Consider the following 19146-nt stretch of genomic DNA (forward strand, 5'->3'; position numbering starts at 1 on the left):
TCCCAATAATTATAATCACGGAGGAAAGTTTTCCTCCGTTATAAGTGGGGTTTATTAATAAAATTAACTTGTGTTGTACTGTCACGTTTATTTAAAAATAAATAAAAAACAAAAACAAACAAAAACAATATCTAGGCTTACTATCTCTTTATTGTTTGTTTAACTTTAGTTTTTTATTTTAGTTTTTTTTTTAAATATGTTGAATTTTTTGGTTGTAGTTTGACTGAAGATGTAATAATTGTCTTCTAGGTTTTTCTAAAAGGATGGACAACGTTTTGCTTGGTTGGTTGACTCGGTTATATGATTTTTATTTTATCAACCAATGTTGAGTATGCGCTCAAACTTGAGTGATATATTCGTCCCCAAGAAGCTAACATAAAGTTGATCTTCATAAAGTTGATCTTCATTTAATTCAGTGATCAAAACAGAGCGATTCTGAGATCTATTTGTACTTTTTCAAAAGTTGTTCAATACTTGTAATGTAGTATTTCTCACCCGTTTTCTAATAGAAAATCTAAGCATACATTTTGCAGAGCTCAATGAATTTGTCCAATATGAATATCCACATATACATACAAATTTAAATTTACTAATTTTCCAAATGTATCTGAAAAAAATGATATATAGATATACTGACTGATTCAGATTTCAGTGCATGAACTTTTTTGTCACGAAAATTTCAATGCAAATGGTATATACTATATAGTACCAGTTACACTCAAATTCCTCAGAAAATTTACACTCGCAGAAACACCTTATGATTAATTAATCATACAGCAATGACATTATATGGCATCACACATATACACTCATCAATTAATAGGACTCTCTATTGGTGGGACCAGAAGAGAATAGTCCCGATCAGATCCAAGGCATATATAACAGACCTTCAAGCTTCAACAAAGATAATCAATGGCCTCCAACTACTTGCTTTTGTTTTCACACTCTCAACTACACTACGCCATAAATGAGAGTTGTGCTTGTGACAGTACAAATTTTTATAGCATGTTTCTAGCTAGTATTTTATTTTTCTTCACCTACTAACAAAATAAGCTTTGATTTTTTTTTTTTTTTTTCTTGTCAATATTTTCCAGCAGCTACATTAATATCCGTACTACAAGGATAGATCATTTATCATCCAACTGGCGGCTAATAATTTTGTTATTGTTGTAATTGAACTCAGCATTGTTTTGGACACGTGTAAGCTTAGCAGATACAAAACTGGTTTAGCAGTTTTTATCGCAGGTGACCGTTGGATCATATCCAACGGTGACTTGGTTACTAAGCTTTCTCCAAACGTCTATTTATAGCGTTTGAATGTTCTGGGTTTCAGTTAGAATATCTTCTACTGAGTCTGAATTAGAGAGAGAAAGAGAGAATTAGAGTGTAAATCGAGTTGATCTCAGAAACTCGATTTAGGGATAATTCTAGGGTTTCTTTGCTCGTTTTTCAATTTCTCAGTTGTGATCTGTATTGCCATTGATAGTAGTGATCGGAAGCTGGACTAGGTCGTTAGTGACCGAACCAGGGTAAAAACTTTGTGTTTTCTTCTCTTATTTCTTCTGACGACGTCGACGAGCAAGTTCCTGGTTTTTCCGGTGTTTGAGGTATCTCAGTTTAGAGAGCTCGAATCCGGGAATTGACGCAACAGTTATGCATCACGACGACAAAGAAAATTAAGAGGATTTCATGACTACGTGGAAAAGTCGGGGACGGAGCAAGACACTTAACTTAGGATCGATAAAAACATTTTAAAAAAAATCAGAGGGGCTAATTTATAAATTTAAGCGGTAAAAATGTAATATTAAATTAAATTTGGGTAGAAATTGTAAAAACAAAATTTAGAGAGGGGGCTGGAACCCTTGTTGGGCCCAAGCTACCTCTATCCCTCGGGAAAAGTAGCTTACAATTCGTAAGTACATAGAGCCCAAAAGGAAAAGTGACAAAAACTTCCGGAGAAATTCAAAACGGCAATATGGCCGCACTACTACAAAATAGACTTTTAGATGCGGATAGCTTTTGAATGCGACATATCGACTTTTAGATGTCGTTGGTATATCGAGAAATTCAACATTTCGGTGAATACCCAGGTATACCTATATACCGAGAAATTCAACATATTGATAAAATATCAATTATATACCATATCCTTTTTTAAATACCGAATGGTATTGTTTGTATACCGATATTTTGAAAAAATTGATATTACACCACTTTAAAAGAGAAAAAATTGACTTTATATCGCTGATAAACCGATTTAATATATATATATATATATACATATATATATACTATTTGTTAATGACAGTGTTTATTTAATGAATAGTATTATATGTAATTTTCTTTCAGAATTACTAGTTTTTTTGTGATTTGTAACTCTAGTGTTCGTATGTTCGACCAACGATTATGTATGAATCAAATGTGTTATTGCATTTTTGCCATCTGAGAGTATTTTCCTTTTTCACCTTTGAGTTTGAGCATTTTATTTGGTATGTCTTATTTTCCAACTTCTGCAAAATACTACTAGTTTATAAATATAAATAAAAAGTAATAGAAATGAATTTTAAACAACATTGTACATTACTAAGTATTTATAAAATATAAGTTGTACAGTGAATTATAATCAAAATCGTATGGTAAAAACTTAAGACGACTTCCAAAATATTATAAATTTTCAATGCTTGATTATATTTTGAACATTATATAACACTATGATTTGTGATTTGACTTGAATTTAAATCTTCATTGAACATATTATTAATTTCGTGTCTTTTTATATACATGTGATTTCATATGAAATATGTCAATATATATGTCGATTATCTGACGTGGTGGCTGACGAATCCGTCAGCACTCTAACATTCCGTATTAGGATTATATTTTGGACACAGTAAACTCTATTATTCTCTTATAATATTTGGTTAACATATATCATATGAATTACATCGAATGTCACTACACAAGAAATATGACATTTAGCTATGAAACTATTAGCGACGACTTAATCGTCGCTAATATATCGTCGTTAATCATGCTTTTAACGACGAAATTATCGTCGCTAATTATTTGGTGCCAAAACTTTTAAAGTTTGGCGGCAAAGATATAATTAACGACGATAATTTCGTCGCTAATTGTTTTTTGTCGTCGCTAAGTTTGCGGGAAATGATTTAGCGACGATAATATCGTCGCTAAATTGTTTTGAATTCATTTAGCGACGATATTATCGTCGCTAATAATTTCGAATTAATTTAAATTTTTATGAATTTTAAAGAGGGAAAAATCCCTCCAATTTAATTAAAACAAAATGATTTAGCGACGATTAAATCGTCCCTAATAGTTTTCCTACATATTTAGCGACGATATTATCGTCGCTAAATCATTTTAAATTTTGACGAATTTTGAAGAGGGAAAAATCCCTTCAATTTAATTAAAATGAAATGATTTAGCGACGATTAAATCGTCGCTAAATATGTAGGAAAACTATTAGGGACGATTTAATCGTCGCTAAAGGTCTGGTTATGAACTGAAAAGGTAAGTTCATTTAGCTACGAAAGTTAACCATTTAAATACCAGGTCGCGTATCAGTTTCCCTCATTTCATTTCGCGACCTAAATCTAATTTTCCCTCTCTCCTCCGCCGAATTCTTGCCCATTTCCTCCTCTTCCGCCGTCCGCCGTGTGCCGTCCTCCGCCGTGTGCCGCCGACGCTGTCCTCGTCCTCCCCGGTTAGTCTATCTCTCCTCACATCTCTCTCTCGTTACTTTTCTCTCTCTCCTGCCTGCAGCGTCTCCGCCGTTCCTCCGCCGCTCCGCCGCCGTCCTCGTCCTCTTGGTTCGGCTCTTCCTCCGCCTGCACGGTAAGTTTATATATATATATATATATATATATATATATATTAGTTATAAATATAAAGGAATTAGTTATGTTTACATAATTTAGTATAAATATTTATGGATTGTGATGTTGTTACTCGGATTCATGGATTAAGTACATTGTTTGGAGTTTTTCTTGAGATTTTGACCGAATTTACAACAAGTTAGGGTTTATGTGGATTTTTTATTTGGGGGTTTTAGTCCCGGACGTGTATTAGTGATTCTTGGGTTGGTTTATGATTAAATTTGTGATTGTTATGGATTTTTGGACGAGTTTGGTATGGTTTTTCAGATTTTTGACGGGTTTGGTTTAAAAATTTTGGCGTTTAGCTGTGAGTTTGTGAACGTTGATGTTTCCGTGGTGGTTAGCTTGAGATGATGTTAATTTTGTATTTCCTTAATTGAACCGAGGATTCAGAATGATTTTGTTATGTACTGAATCTTATTTCAGTTTTGGTAATGGTTGTTCGTCAAGGCCTCGGCGGCGTGACTTAGAGGCAGAGAAGAAGAAAAGCGACCCGAGGGTTGTAAAGAAGAACGTCGGAGACCACGTTAAGGCAAGGAATCTTTGATTCCGTTTTATTTTGTTCGAGTTTCAGAATTGGAAAATTTGATTTGGGATAGTATGATCTGATAATGGATTTGAGTTGTTTGATGAAAATTACTTCGCTCGTTGTAAGCTGGCATGACTATGGTTTTGTGATTTAGACTCGTTTATGAGTTTTGGGAAAACTCAGCTTTAATTTAACGTTTAATTTCTCGGTTTTAGTGTTTTCTAGGTTTCTCAAAAACGAAAAAAAATAAAAAAATTAATAATTAACGATGAAAAAAATTAATAATTTCAAAAACGAAAAAAATAACAATTTAATAATTAGCGATGATAAAATCGTCGCTAAATATATTTCACAAAATTAAAAAAAAAAATTCGTTTATACATTTAGGGACGACTTTATCGTCGCTAATGTCGTCGGTAAATATTTAGCGACGATTATTTCGTCGCTAAAGATATTTAGGCACGGACATTTAGCGACGATAAAAATCGTCGCTAAATAGATTTAGCGACAATTATAGGGTTATTAGCGACGAAAAAAATCGTCGGTAATGGTGAGATTTGTTGTAGTGTGTTGAAACTGATTTGCATAGATATTGATTTTAGTTCGCATGATCAATATCTTATTTTTAACCTCTAAATTCTAGCAGATAAAAACTATTTACATTACGGCGATGGTTCTATTTCAAAACTAATTGACAACAACATAATCTCGTAACCTTTAGATATATACACTTGTCAACGTTCACTTTTAATTTGAGATTCCTGACGTGCCTCCTGAAAATGATGGCTATATACGTTCGTTCATCATGGTATGAATCTCAGTGATTGGATATGATACCACACTTGTTTAGTTTTTGTGGACTTTAATATCATGATTCATGTGAAAGTATCATGAAGTTTCATCTCAAAATCAATTCTTAATAAGAGCAGCAACCCATTACCTTTTTATAAACACTTATTAGTTCCAAATCACTTTAACTGTGAGATTCTTAACGGCAGATCATAACACGTTTCATTCACAATTAAGTACAAAATATTGAAAGAAAAAATAAGGAAAAAAATATAGCGGAATTAATCTTCTCAAAGAACAATCCGCAATGATATATGATTAGACGTTAAAGCCATAGCCTTGGTTGTGTGATTGTCTTAATCATACTTTGAACATAACGTGTAGAGATATTATGTTCATCTCGACGGTTTTCTCACGCCAGTTGCACCCCGAGTTTTCTCTCCCTCAAAAAGATGAATTTTTTTTATTTATTTTTATGTAAAAGGTATCCTAATACAAAACTAAAAGGTATATGACCCCACCCCACAAACGTAATTTATGCTAGCACCCCGTAATTGAGTTGTCAGACTCCGTTAGACCATCTCCAACCCATAACATTAATTTGATGTAACTTTTTATCCAAATTGATGCAACTATCACTTCAAGCAATATTTTTTATCTCCAACCCATAGCACAAATTCTTACACCAAAAAGAATATTTTATTCATATACTTTTTAATATTACTTCTTATTAATTGCATATTAACCCTTTTATTAATTTGTTATGTCAATAATAATACTATAAAATATTATTATATGAATAATATTAAATCTTATGTTAATATCACAAAATTAATAATAAAAAAATCACTTTGAAAAAAAATCATATTTTGAAATAACATTCATAGGTTAAAGATTATATAAACATTGCATTTCATAGATAAACTTAAATATTACATAAACATTGCATTTCATTCATAGTTTTTATTGAGATTGTATTTTTATTAGTATAATTGGTGTGATATTGTATATAGTATGTATCGTGTTCATTATTTTTGTGTATTTTTTTATTAATGCTATCTCACTCTCTTTTTAATTAATGATATGTTATAAATTATTTAAATTAGGTCAAAATTATAAATTATATTTTTTGGGGGGATGCATTTGCAATTACAAATTGTGTTATCCCAATTTGGTGCAGATGAATAGTGTCACACAAAATTTGATGTGAAACTATTTATCACACTAAATTCTGCATCAATTTGATGTAATTTTTTGTCTGGTTTGGAGTAATTTCCACGCTAAATATGTCACTTTCCTCATCAATTTGGTGATGGTTGGAGATGGTCTTATAGTCATGTTCAAGAATTGCTGAATAAAGTCTTGAATGCTAGGTAATTAATTGTTTAAAAGTTGTAAGAGAATATAAATATAACGCAAATTTGAATGTGAGATTGATTAGAATATCTCGGCTAGATTGATCGATCGGAAATCTCATCACCTAGGAAAATAATTGTAAAAGTTATTGGAGCGTGAAGCGAGGAAGATGGTGTAACATAATCTCATTGATCATTAGTGTAAATCGGACTTCCTAAAAATGTTTTCGTGGGTTTAAAACGCTGAATCTCATTGACATTTTGTTGTGTTTGTGTGCGCATAATGGCTAACATGTGTTCTAAGTAATCTACACAATTAGAATCAAAGAGCCGTTATTTTCTACATTCGGTATTTGATTTTTCTTTTGTGCTGGTTAGTTTAGCGAATTATATTTCCTACAAACGTGTATTAGCATCTTTGGCATATATAAACCAAAAATGGACAAAAACAGTAGCGATAAGGATAATGGCAGTTTTGTACTTGGCCAAGATTGAGATCAGATATTTGTACTAAATAAGGTGAAATTTCAGGGATAATCAGCAAGTTTTTTCTTTGCTACACACGTATACTTTTCCCAGTGGCCCTAGATGGAAATTAAGAGCCTGAAAAAATTGGCTTGAAATTATGGCTACCCTCACTACTTATGGCCTCTATTCAAATGTCTGTCAATTGCATAGTTGTTCTTATTTTGCTTATAATGAGTTTCAGTATATACACACACATATATTATACATATATATATATATATATATATATATATATAATATATGGAGTGACATGTTGTAGATCTAGCTGGCAATCCCCATATATCCAGCTCATAAAATTCACATTATATTATACATATAAAGTAGATGAATCATTCTAGAAACAAAATACCGTTCATTGAACGTTTTTATTTTGATTTTTTTTATAGAAAAAATAAAAGATTGGACCCTAGACACAAATAGTGTTTATTCGTACTTTTTTTTTAATCAGAAAAATTAAAATGTCTCCAAAAAAAATTATAAATTCATTTTTTTTCAAACTTTAATATTTATTATAGACATGTCCTTTAAACTAAAATATTTTAATTATTCTGCACCAACGCACTGGGCATATTGTTTGTATAATTATATTTTTGCAATATACATATTAATTTCATTAATATGATATGTGGAAAATGGCCCAAAAACTGCTTGTTTTTTCTTCTTAATATCTAAGGGACTAGTTAAACCTCAAAATTCAGAAGATATATATGTTCACTATGGTCACATTATATATAACAAGTATTTCATTAGTGTTTTATATGTGCTGAGCTTTTACCTTCTAATAAATTGTCACACAAATGAAAAGATATGAGCTGCGTTTTGATCTTCCGAAAAGTACACAAAATTTAGAACCCCACCGCATTTACTACGATCACATGGATTCATAATCACCAGCTCTTTTTATGTGTTTTTTCTTTTCTTTTTATTATACATATTTCAAATAGTCTTTTTCCTTCTTTCTTGTATTCTCAACACCAAACCAAACAGATTTGAGAGATCGTCGTCTCATGAAATTGTTAAACTTAGCAAAAAAAAACAATCGAAACTCACTCAATACGCAAAGCTAGGTCTTGTGCTTATTGGGAAAAGTAGATTTGATAATATAATATTTTTTTATGAGCTTTCAAGAGTACATATATACTATTGATTGGATGAGAGAATTTAAGGAATTTAAACGTCTGGTGGCGGTTGTTACAGCAATAATGACATTGATAGAAAGGCAACATTTGTGACATCTCGGTCTTAACACTTTTTGGGTAGTAATACAGATAACATGGTGGTTATGTATGTAGAATATATATATATATATATATATATATATAATACTACATATTGAAGATAAAACTATATTGTAAAGATCATAGTAAATGTGAGAGAAATATTGGAACAATATTAATCCTCAAGCTAGCGAAAATCCAATGCATTGAATCTCATTACTCCCTCAAGCCCCAACTCAACTTTGCAAAAATATAGAAAGTTCAGTCCAGAAATAATAATAATAATAATAATAATAATAATAATAATAATAATAATAATAATAATAATAATAATAATAATATATCCTGGGTTAGAGATAGATTTAGCATAAAACACTTTGTAAAATGCTCTTTTCAGTTTCCATGCAAAGTAGTAACCCCACATGATTTAATAGTCACATGGATGGTGGCTTAATTTTACAGTCTGATCAATCCCTTCATTAAATGTTTATTATATACCTTTGCACAGAAAAAAAAAAAAAAAAAATCTTCCTGAAAGTGGTAAAATGTAAAATGATCAAGCTCAACACTTGTAGTTGTGTGAATGACAAATTATTATCCCATTATTCGGTCTCATCTCTCCAGTATAGAACGACATAGTTTCACTGTGGTTACGATTGGTCATGTCACAAAAGGGTAAGAAAACCAAAAGTCCAAAAGTAAACTGAAATAAATTGCTACAAAAGTAAAGTCAGTGTTGGATTGGAACATATTTTGCTACGTAGTCACTTCTAGTCTTCATATATCAAGACTCCATCGCGAAATACACTTGCCAGTTTATAGAACTTTGTAATAATCATTTCGCATATCACCTAGATAGGAAACAAAAAGTAGTTTTCTTTTTCACAGATCACTATTTTAGAATTACACGTATCAATAATTGATTCTACATAGCATTTGCTCACTTCATATCTGCTTCCGAAATTTGCTATATTGGTAAAATAATCTTGTCGATATCACTTTTCTTCGTTGAATTACAAATTACGTTCATTAAAAGCTGTAAAAATTAGGCAGCACCAAATAATAATTAAACTATTAGCTCCAAAAATACGATATACCATCCAAATATATCAGTTTTGTTTTGAGGCTTTGCTTTTATTTTTAGTAACATTTAACCTCATAAAAACAAGAGTTCACATAAGAGTAAAAGTATGCCATACTTGTATGTATAGTATTATAATTAAGGTATTGAAGATACAAAAAAGGATATGTACCGTTTATTTAAGTAAAAAATTGTGGTATCACGACGACAATTACATTGATGAAAAAAAAAAACTAGCATCTTGACACTGAGTTAATTTTAGTTAAGACACAAATTGACAACATGATAGATCAGCCAACTTGGCTTTTGTACCTGATAAAATATAGGCATTAACTATTAGCTCCAAAAATATACCATACAAATACATAAGTATTGTAAGGCTTTTTATTTTATTTTTAGAAACATTTAAGTCCTCATAAATTCAAAGCATGCATCCCAAATACACATAATAATAATAAAGTAAAAGTATGTCATATATGTATGTAGTACAATATAATTAACGTATTGAAAATACAAAAAAAAAGGAACAACGTTTGTTGAAGTAAACCAGATATCTTAACACTGAGTTAATTTTAGCTACACAAATTAAACGACATGATCGATCGGTAAAATTGTAATATACACTTTTTTTTTTACTTAATTTCCTTATTTCATTACCCTCCCTAGCTACGCAAAAAATAAAGTAATGCAAATGCAAACCATGTCATATAGCTAGGGAAGACTTTGCGTTTTCCACGCAGAGACCAGCACGAAACCCTGCAAGCAAAAAGCATTACCAAATACAACCCATAAGTAAATACACACGTACATACACATTATTTATTTTTACGTACGTGAAATACTATATACGCTCAGTAGGGTCGTAATAATAATAATAATAAAAAGCCATCTTCAATTATAATTTATATTTCACCTCCTTATCTGTTGGCATGGTAGATCAGATCAACAAGTCCACACATTTAATAATAGCCCTACACTATAGACTTGTAGGTATAGGAGAGACCCTGTATATAAATAAACCCTTGCCCTATAGATGAGCTCATAAGTACCAATATCTTCACTCTCACACTACGACTCGTTGTCGTTTTTCCAGCACCATGAAGTCCTCTTCCACTGTCGTTTCTGTAGTAGTAGTAGCAGTACTAGCGGTGCTGGCTTTCCCCGGAGCCGAGGGAAGAGCTTTCTTCGTGTTCGGCGACTCTCTCGTCGACAACGGTAACAACAATTACTTGGCCACCACGGCAAGAGCCGATGCCTACCCGTACGGTATCGACTACCCGACCCACCGAGCCACCGGCCGATTCTCCAACGGCTACAATATCCCGGATCTCATCAGTAAGAAAGACGGATGACACGTGTCATTTTCATGTATAATATTCGTCATTGAGTACTAATATAATTTTTTATTTTTATATTTTAGGTGAGGCTATTGGTTCAACACCCACGTTGCCATACTTGAGCCCTCAGCTGACTGGCCAAAACCTCCTCGTTGGTGCTAACTTTGCCTCTGCTGGGATTGGAATACTCAATGACACTGGAATTCAGTTTGTAAGTGCATTTTGGACACGTGGCACACACACATATATATATATATATATATATAGTATTATAATTTATTTTTTTTTGTGGGTCAAGTTGAACATTATCAGAATCTACAAACAAATGGAGTATTTCCAACAATACCAGCAGAGGGTTAGTGCACTAATTGGACCCGAGCAAACACAAAGACTTGTGAAGGAGTCTTTGGTTCTCATAACTCTCGGAGGCAATGACTTTGTGAACAACTACTATTTGGTGCCTTTCTCCGCCAGATCTCGCCAATTTGCTCTCCCCGATTACGTCGTCTATCTCATCGCCGAGTATCGCAAGATTCTCATGGTAAATATATTAATAATTGTTTTTTTTTTTATTAACTTAAATAAACTTGATGGGTTAATTAGTAGTAGCACAAGGTTTTAGGTGTGTTTTAGTACTAGCGACACTAAGTAGGCATAATTTATGTTGTCACAAGAAAGTAGGAAAAATAGTAAATATATGGTCAAGTGGGGGACCTATATATTATGGACTTTAAGTCGTTTATAATACATATATGTGTAAATATAGTGCTTTGGTGAGAGATTTTAGTTTGTGTGCTTAATGCGAGGCAAGTGAGTTATGGTGGCATCGCGTGGTTGGTGAGAAATCAACAAGCATTTTGCATTTGCATTGAAGACCCTTTTTATGATCATTAATATTATGGAGAGCCAATATCTGATATTGTTATTGTGACCAGTCGTTTTTGAGCTAGGCTTTTGGGAAGACTAAACTTAATAGAGGATATTGTTCCATCATTTTATGTTCCTACTATAGATGCACTATACAATTGTAATACTTTTAGTAGTCTGAAATTCAACAATTTATTGGGCAACTTAAATTATACCCTAATATATTACCTTTTGAAAATGCATACCCTAATTTTTTAGTAATACAGGTAAATATCCTATTATTTCAAATTTATATAAATTTATACAATCATCGCTTACTATTAAACGCGTACTATTTATACCATAACTTCCCAACTTTTTAATTTTCAACTGCCCTCAAAGTAGCAACATTTTTGTCACGTAGTATAAAATTGTACGACGTGATATAAATTTTCAGAAACCTCAAATAAATTATTATTAACAAAAAAAAAAGTTATGGTTTAAATATGCAAAATAAATTAAAATATTAGTGTACAAATATGTATTATTATTCGAACTTTACCGTCTAAATTTGCCAACTAAAAACCATTTATTTAAGTACAACAATGTAGAACTAATTTCTGTCCAAAAAATATATTGTCGACCTAATTGAGACAATATGGGGCTCACATTTCTGATGGACAGAGGTTATACGGGTTGGGAGCGAGACGGGTATTGGTGACGGGGACGGGCCCACTGGGGTGCGTCCCAGCTGAGCTGGCGCTGCGCAGCCGGTTCGGAGAGTGCGCGGTCGAGCTCCAACGAGCTGCATCGCTCTTCAACCCGCAACTCGCGGAATTGATTGGAAACATCAACGCTGAAATCGGAAGCCCCGTTTTCGTTGCTGCAAATGCATTCAACATGAACATGGACTTCATCACCAACCCTCAACTTTACGGTAAGCTTTTTTTTTTTTTTTTTTTTTTTTCCTTTAATTTCCTATAATTAGTCTAATGAATTCATGGATGTGCTTTCATTATTTTATCACCATATCAAGCCAAGGAACACAAAATCATGTGATGAAAAACGAATGTTTTTCTTTTGGGCTGTATTTGGCAAAGTTAACCATTTTAGCGGGGATGAGTATTTTCTAAATAACATAATAATGACGTTTGGAAACCCAAATACTGATATTCTGGTAAGTAAATGCGATATATATTGGGTAGGTAGTCTCCTCTATTTTTGCCTTTAAAATAGTTGGTATATAATGTGTCAAAAAAAAAATAGTTGGTATATTAATTATGGACATGGGTCCCCTTGTATTCAACATAATTTATTTGGAAAAAAAAAAGTATATGCATATGGTCCAACTAATTATAAATTTATAATTGAGATGGGCGATAGGACATTCTATTTATATACATCGTTAATGGACATGAATGTAACAAACAGACACTAATAAATATACACTGCAAGGCCTGTTCTTTTCATCATTCTAATTTCTATCATCAATGATATTTTTTTTCTTTTTTATGCAAATAAATAAGAATACAGCTAGCAAATCTCCATGGCACTCTGCACTGTCCCGAATCCCCAATTATATATAAAAAAAAGAAAAGTATGATAAGATATTGTCCATGCCAATTCAACCATATATGATACAAGCTAAATTGTAAACTTTCTTATACATAATAAATTAACATATATGTATTTTTTTTGGGTAGGGTTTGTTACGTCGAAAGTTGCATGTTGTGGTCAAGGGCCATATAATGGGATAGGGCTTTGCACTGGAGCCTCAAATGTGTGTCCGAACAGAGACATTTACGCGTTTTGGGACGGATTTCATCCATCGGAGAAAGCCAACAGAATCATTGTGAGGCAAATTATGCAGGGCGACGCAAAGTACATGAGCCCAATGAATCTCAGCACTATTATGGCCTTGGACTCTAGGATCTAAGCTCTTTAATTAGCAGTTGAGCAGTGAAGCGATGAGATGAGATATGATATGAGACACACTAGTTTGTCTAATGATATCATCTTGAACTATATTATTTAAATTTAAATTATTGATGGTGCTTATATTATTATTATTATTAGTTGTAAGGATATCGTAGAGGAGGTTATTTATATGGTGATATTATTGTTTGTTCTAGTCATTGTTTTGTTCCTCACTCAACTCATTAGAAACATTTTCTTGTTGATGCGATTCAATAAGTAATTGATTTTATAATAGTACTCCCCTTTCCTTGTTGGCTTCTCCAATGTTTTGGCTTTATAGTATATATATATATCTATATATATTATATCTGATTTTATCTAACATGAATACTATACCGTTAAATAATATGAAAACCCTATATTATATCTTTTCAGTTATGGTGATGTAAATTTTTTATGTGTTTCCTCAAATGACAAAATATGTACATTTTTTCATTGAATATTTAATTAAATTAAACGCGAAAACGTCACCAAATTAACCCTTAAAATATTTATATATATATATATATATATATATATATATATATATATATATATATATATATATATACTTAAAGGACAAACGTGACGCGGTTTTGTTTGTCATATTGAAAGAAACTAGCATTTGAGATGTATTTAAAATTCTACTCACGCTTTTTGTAATAAAATACGTTAGCAAAATTCACATGACATATTTTATGAGTTGATACACATTTGTAGTTTTATATAAAAACACTATTACTAGAGAGAAAAGAAGAACAATTTAATGTGGTAAGGGAGGATAAATATGCACACAAAAAATATGTTTATTTTATATGTTCCTTTTAGTGTGTGTGAGATCTATTATGTATTAATTTAAACTAAGGTTTGAGTGTTTTTTTTTTTTTTTTTTACTGATAGCATCTCCAATTCACTTATAAATCTGCTTATTGGAAAGGTAGATCAACGGATAAAATGGAAAATGACGGGTGCCAGTCACCGACAAGGTATATCGGCTGACAAATGTTTCAAATAATCAAACAAAAAATTAAGAACATAATTTATATATATATATATATATATATATATATATATATATATATATATATTTCTCAAACATCATCGTCAAATTTATAATTAATGATGTCAGCTCATTACACATTAACACAAAACAAAAATGTCAACACTCTATATTGATAGTTCAATAGAAATTTGAGTGACGTCCTCATACAAATATTATTTGAGGTCTTATCAATAGTTGAAAACAGTTTATTAGATAAATTAGAAGGGAGAGAGTAATTAAATACAATTTTATCAGTAATCATAGATAGATTTGTGTCGACGGATAACCGTAATTACCAGACATCTCTTATTCCTCAAATTAAACATGATATCAAGCGGCTTCATTTGTAAATTAATTTTATATTGAAGTGATAATTTGTGATAAGTATGAGCTTCTAGTAGCCCACATGACTGATTGTGAAACGTCGTCATTTTCTTCTCAAGAATCCTGGTTTACACTTTTTTTTTTGGGTAACCTTATGAACATAATAGGCGTCTCTCTCTCTCTCTCTCTCTCTCTCTCTCTATATATATATATATATATATATATATATATCAAAAAATTAGCCAAAGTTTGATAAATATTAAGTAAATAGCTATAAATGATGACGTGACTTAATATGACAGTGGTTATTTATTTAATATTTACGTTTGTAAATATATAAAATTGGGTATTTAGCAAATCTCAACATTTAAGTTGGTTATTTTGTTAAATTATTATAAAATTTAAACCACCAAACGCATTGTCGTTACTGAATACTGCTGACCAATACCATAGTTGGGCTTTAGTTGTACTCGGTCCAATACAAAATAATAAAGGGGAAATTCCACATATATTTATTTGGAGATAGTAATTCCTAAAAAAACCCAACGTATACAAACATTTCCTGAATAGCTCGTTTAAAAAAAAATGATTTTTCCCTTATTTTAATTGGAACTTTAAAAATGGGAAAAAAAAATTATAAATGAAACTCTAAGCGTTAAAAATAAAACGTCAAATAAAACTGTAAAATAATGTAAAAATAGGTGTTTATAAAATATAAAATAATGAGGTACCTGGTAGATCAAGTTTAAAAAGAAGATACTGAAAGTAATTTCCATTATAAAAGGCCGGCTCCGATTTAGCTACTAACACAAAGACAAGAGTGTTACACAAAGTACATACAAACTTTGAAGATAATGATTCTAAGAATACTTTATATTGTCAAACTTTTCATAAATACCTTAGCTTTTAAGTTTTTTTTTTTTACGATTATATTGTAAATGAAACTATATAAACAGGGAAAACAGCTAAATAAAACTGTAAGTAAAAATAAATCAATATTTTTAAAGTGTTTGAGAATCTCCACAATTTTTTTTTTTTTTTTTTTTTGTGTTTCATAAATACTAGTATTTAAGTATGCCCTTCTTTAAAGTGTTTGAAAATATCATGTTTGCCATTCAACACGTTTTTGGCTCTGCCAAACAAATTTTTTTTTTTTTTTAAACGCTTATTAATAGATCGTCAATAATGATATTTGTTTGATTTTGTTTCCATTTTTATAGGAACCAGTTATTGAAATTTATTAATTTTCCCCATCTCTGATCTGAACAAATCTTCTCACACGGTGGTCTCTCTCCCTCTTCCGGTCCCCTTTTTTTTTCTTTTTTTTTTTAAACACATTTCTCTCTTTGCATCCTTAAACTGATGAGTCGCGGAGGCAACGAAAGGCCAAGATCTTCCAGCCGCGCCCCGTCCCTCGATCTGACCACCGAATCCGTATACGTCATCACGCTCTCGAATGCCGTTTTTTTAAAGAACCTTTTCTTTTTTAAAATAAAAAATAAGAGATTGGACCCTGAACACAAATACTGTTCATTCGTACCGATTTTCTTTATCATAAAAATAAAAATGTCTCCACAAAATTTTAAATATACATTTTTTTCAAACATAAATTTTTATAGACATGTCTCTATATATTTATTTTACCAGTCTAAAATATATTAATTATTCTGCAGCAACGCGCAAGCATATACTTCTTGTATACATATATTATGTTTGTTGTAATATTAAAAAATTGTAAATTTATATTAAATATGCAATTAGTATTGTAATGAATCATTTTTCACAATGCATTATCTTAATTTAAGGGGTAAAATTTGTATTATTTTATTAAAATAAAGAAACTCTGATTTTCTTAAGCATACAAAATTACATTTCATAATTTATTATCCTATCAAAATAAAATAAGTGTCTTCTTTATTTTGTACACAATTCAAAAAGAAATGTATATCTTTATTTGTATTCATGTTTACTCAAATGGTTTTCCAATAATATATTATTTGCATGGCTATGGCTGAATACATATATAAATATATATTATAATTCTATCAACTATATATTTATTGTTGCAATTATGTAATTACATATTTTGACTACGTAACTTATTTCGTAAATATGCAACAAGCATTCTGCAACGCGCGAGTTTCTTGTGTGTGTATATATATGATTAACAATCAAATATATTAGACAATGAAGCACAAATTACAAGTATAACCTTTTAATTTCGAGATATAATTTCTTTTACAGTCGTGAGATTTGAATCTGCATCCTTAAAAGACTTCATAGAAGAGGTAATAGTATCTATCAGACTATATATTTGTAGTAATATTTTATTGCCAGCTAGTAATTGACAATATATATTTGAATAAGATGGTTCATATATAATGGCCGAATAACACAATGGCAATAGAATACTAACTTTTTAATTTTTGTAGGAATTAATAACAACCTGAAAAAGTAGGTAGATCGACTATATACTATATATCATAAACCAAGCCATATTATATATTGCCTTGGAGTAGTTGGCAACACTGATGCTACACATTTACTACTACATAATATTCTACATTTATATCATTACACTTTTTCTCTCTTCTTAGCGGTCCTAAATATATAATCACAATTTTCTTCGGTAAACAATGTATAACTCGAGATAGTTTATTGATTTCCTTTTCCAAAAGGATATATGAAAAATAATATACGCTATTGATACTAGTTCATATCCAAATTTTCTCTTACTAGCCTTTATTATATATAATGGTATATGAGTCAAAACAGCACTGACTTAAATATATAATACTAAATAAGCTGGCTAGAGTGGTTGGTCTTGTGAAGCCTATCTAATATGCATCATCAAAACCCTAAGTTTAACAATGTTTATAGCTTATTATTCTTTGAGGTGGATATTGGTGAAAAGCGAATATTTTATATATATTTGTATATTTATTAATGTTCATTTATAATCATGGTTCCATAAATGGAATCACATGGCAAATATTCAAGTCTACTTTCTCAACTTTAAGTGATCAAAACCTAAACCCACAACTTTCTGAACTTTGCTGAACTGAGCTCATAAATCATCATTAATTGATTCTTAATCTAGTAATGCGATGGCTGATTAATATAAAGTGTCCAAAAGAATATATAAAATATAGTGATCTGGCTTGGCCAAGATTAAAATTGTGTATAAAGCTACATAAAAATAACATTGCTGTCTGAAGTAAATTTCAGAACTATATTGTTCCGTTCATATTAATTTTAATTTTATGAAGTTCAGTACCAACAATTTCACAAATTATTTGATCAGGTTTAGTTCTTTTGATTATTAAAATTTAATATGTACATTGATTACATTGTTGCGATATTTTCGTATGCAAGTGCACGTAGTCGCTCAAATACTATGCTTAAACATTTATTTAAACAAGCCATCAATGAATCATGAACTCAAATAAACAAAATATGATTATTAACTAAAACGACAAACTAAACTAAAGTACAATGTAAATACAGGTGAACAAGTTAGTAAAAGACAAGGGCAATGCTTCGCTAAACTCTCATATGATCGGGATTCTTAAAACTACGCACGATTCTATTCGGTTTTCTTTCTTCACTAATCACACTCACGTAATTATCAATAAATCTCTCTCAAACATCTAACAACCTATATCAATACCGGGTTTTTATCTCTCGATCTCAAACTCTAAAAATATGACAAAACAAACAAGAGTGTACACACGATTCCATATCAGTCTAACTATCTCTAACTTAGGGATGTAGTTATCTAATTCTTATGCACAATCAACCTAATCTTTCACAAGCATCAAGTCAATCTTAAAAATCATGAATGAGGTCGCGACTCTCACACAAGCATTAATCATGTAATTAAATAAAGCGATAGAGAAGAAGAACATGAAAAATACTTCAATAAATAAATAATTAATTCACAACCATAATCAAGCAAAACTAAGACATCACCTTTAAAGGGTTCAGTTCATGGGGACGGGAGTAACAAAATCACAAAAGAAATAAAAGCAAACCATGAAAACAATAAAACACAAACTGGAGTTTCAATGAATAGAGATGGAAAGAAAAACACTGAATTTGCGGTTGTCAATCGCGACGAACGGTGGTCTTCCTCTCTTGTTGCCTCTTATCTCTCAATGAGCCAAACAACTAATATAAACTTAAAATAAAACCTCTCTTCTGATTATGAGGAGTCTAATATATATATATATATATATATATATAT

General features: G+C 30.9%; 1 protein-coding gene across 1 annotated transcript; it reads left to right on the forward strand.

Moving 5' to 3' along the window:
* Positions 1 to 10425: 10425 nt before the first annotated feature.
* On the forward strand, positions 10426 to 13819 carry LOC149382418 (GDSL esterase/lipase LTL1-like). The gene is made up of 5 exons (XM_089600671.1): positions 10426 to 10730; positions 10816 to 10943; positions 11031 to 11273; positions 12263 to 12515; positions 13282 to 13819. The coding sequence occupies exons 1-5, from the start codon at positions 10493 to 10495 to the stop codon at positions 13512 to 13514; spliced, it is 1095 nt and encodes a 364-aa protein (XP_089456797.1). The 5' UTR covers positions 10426 to 10492; the 3' UTR covers positions 13515 to 13819.
* Positions 13820 to 19146: the final 5327 nt, after the last annotated feature.

This window comes from Urtica dioica, chromosome 11, assembly GCF_054948205.1.
Source record: "Urtica dioica subsp. dioica isolate 48M chromosome 11, U.dioica_male_clone48M_v1_H2, whole genome shotgun sequence".
NCBI classification, from domain to species: domain Eukaryota; kingdom Viridiplantae; phylum Streptophyta; class Magnoliopsida; order Rosales; family Urticaceae; genus Urtica; species Urtica dioica.

Coding starts and splice junctions, on each gene's coding strand:
- LOC149382418 (XM_089600671.1), top strand. CDS start 10,493: ATGAAGTCCTCTTCCACTGTCGTTTCTGTAGTAGTAGTAGCAGTACTA. Junction 10,731..10,815: donor CAATATCCCGGATCTCATCA/GTAAGAAAGACG, acceptor TTTATATTTTAG/GTGAGGCTATTGGTTCAACA. Junction 11,274..12,262: donor AGTATCGCAAGATTCTCATG/GTAAATATATTA, acceptor TCTGATGGACAG/AGGTTATACGGGTTGGGAGC.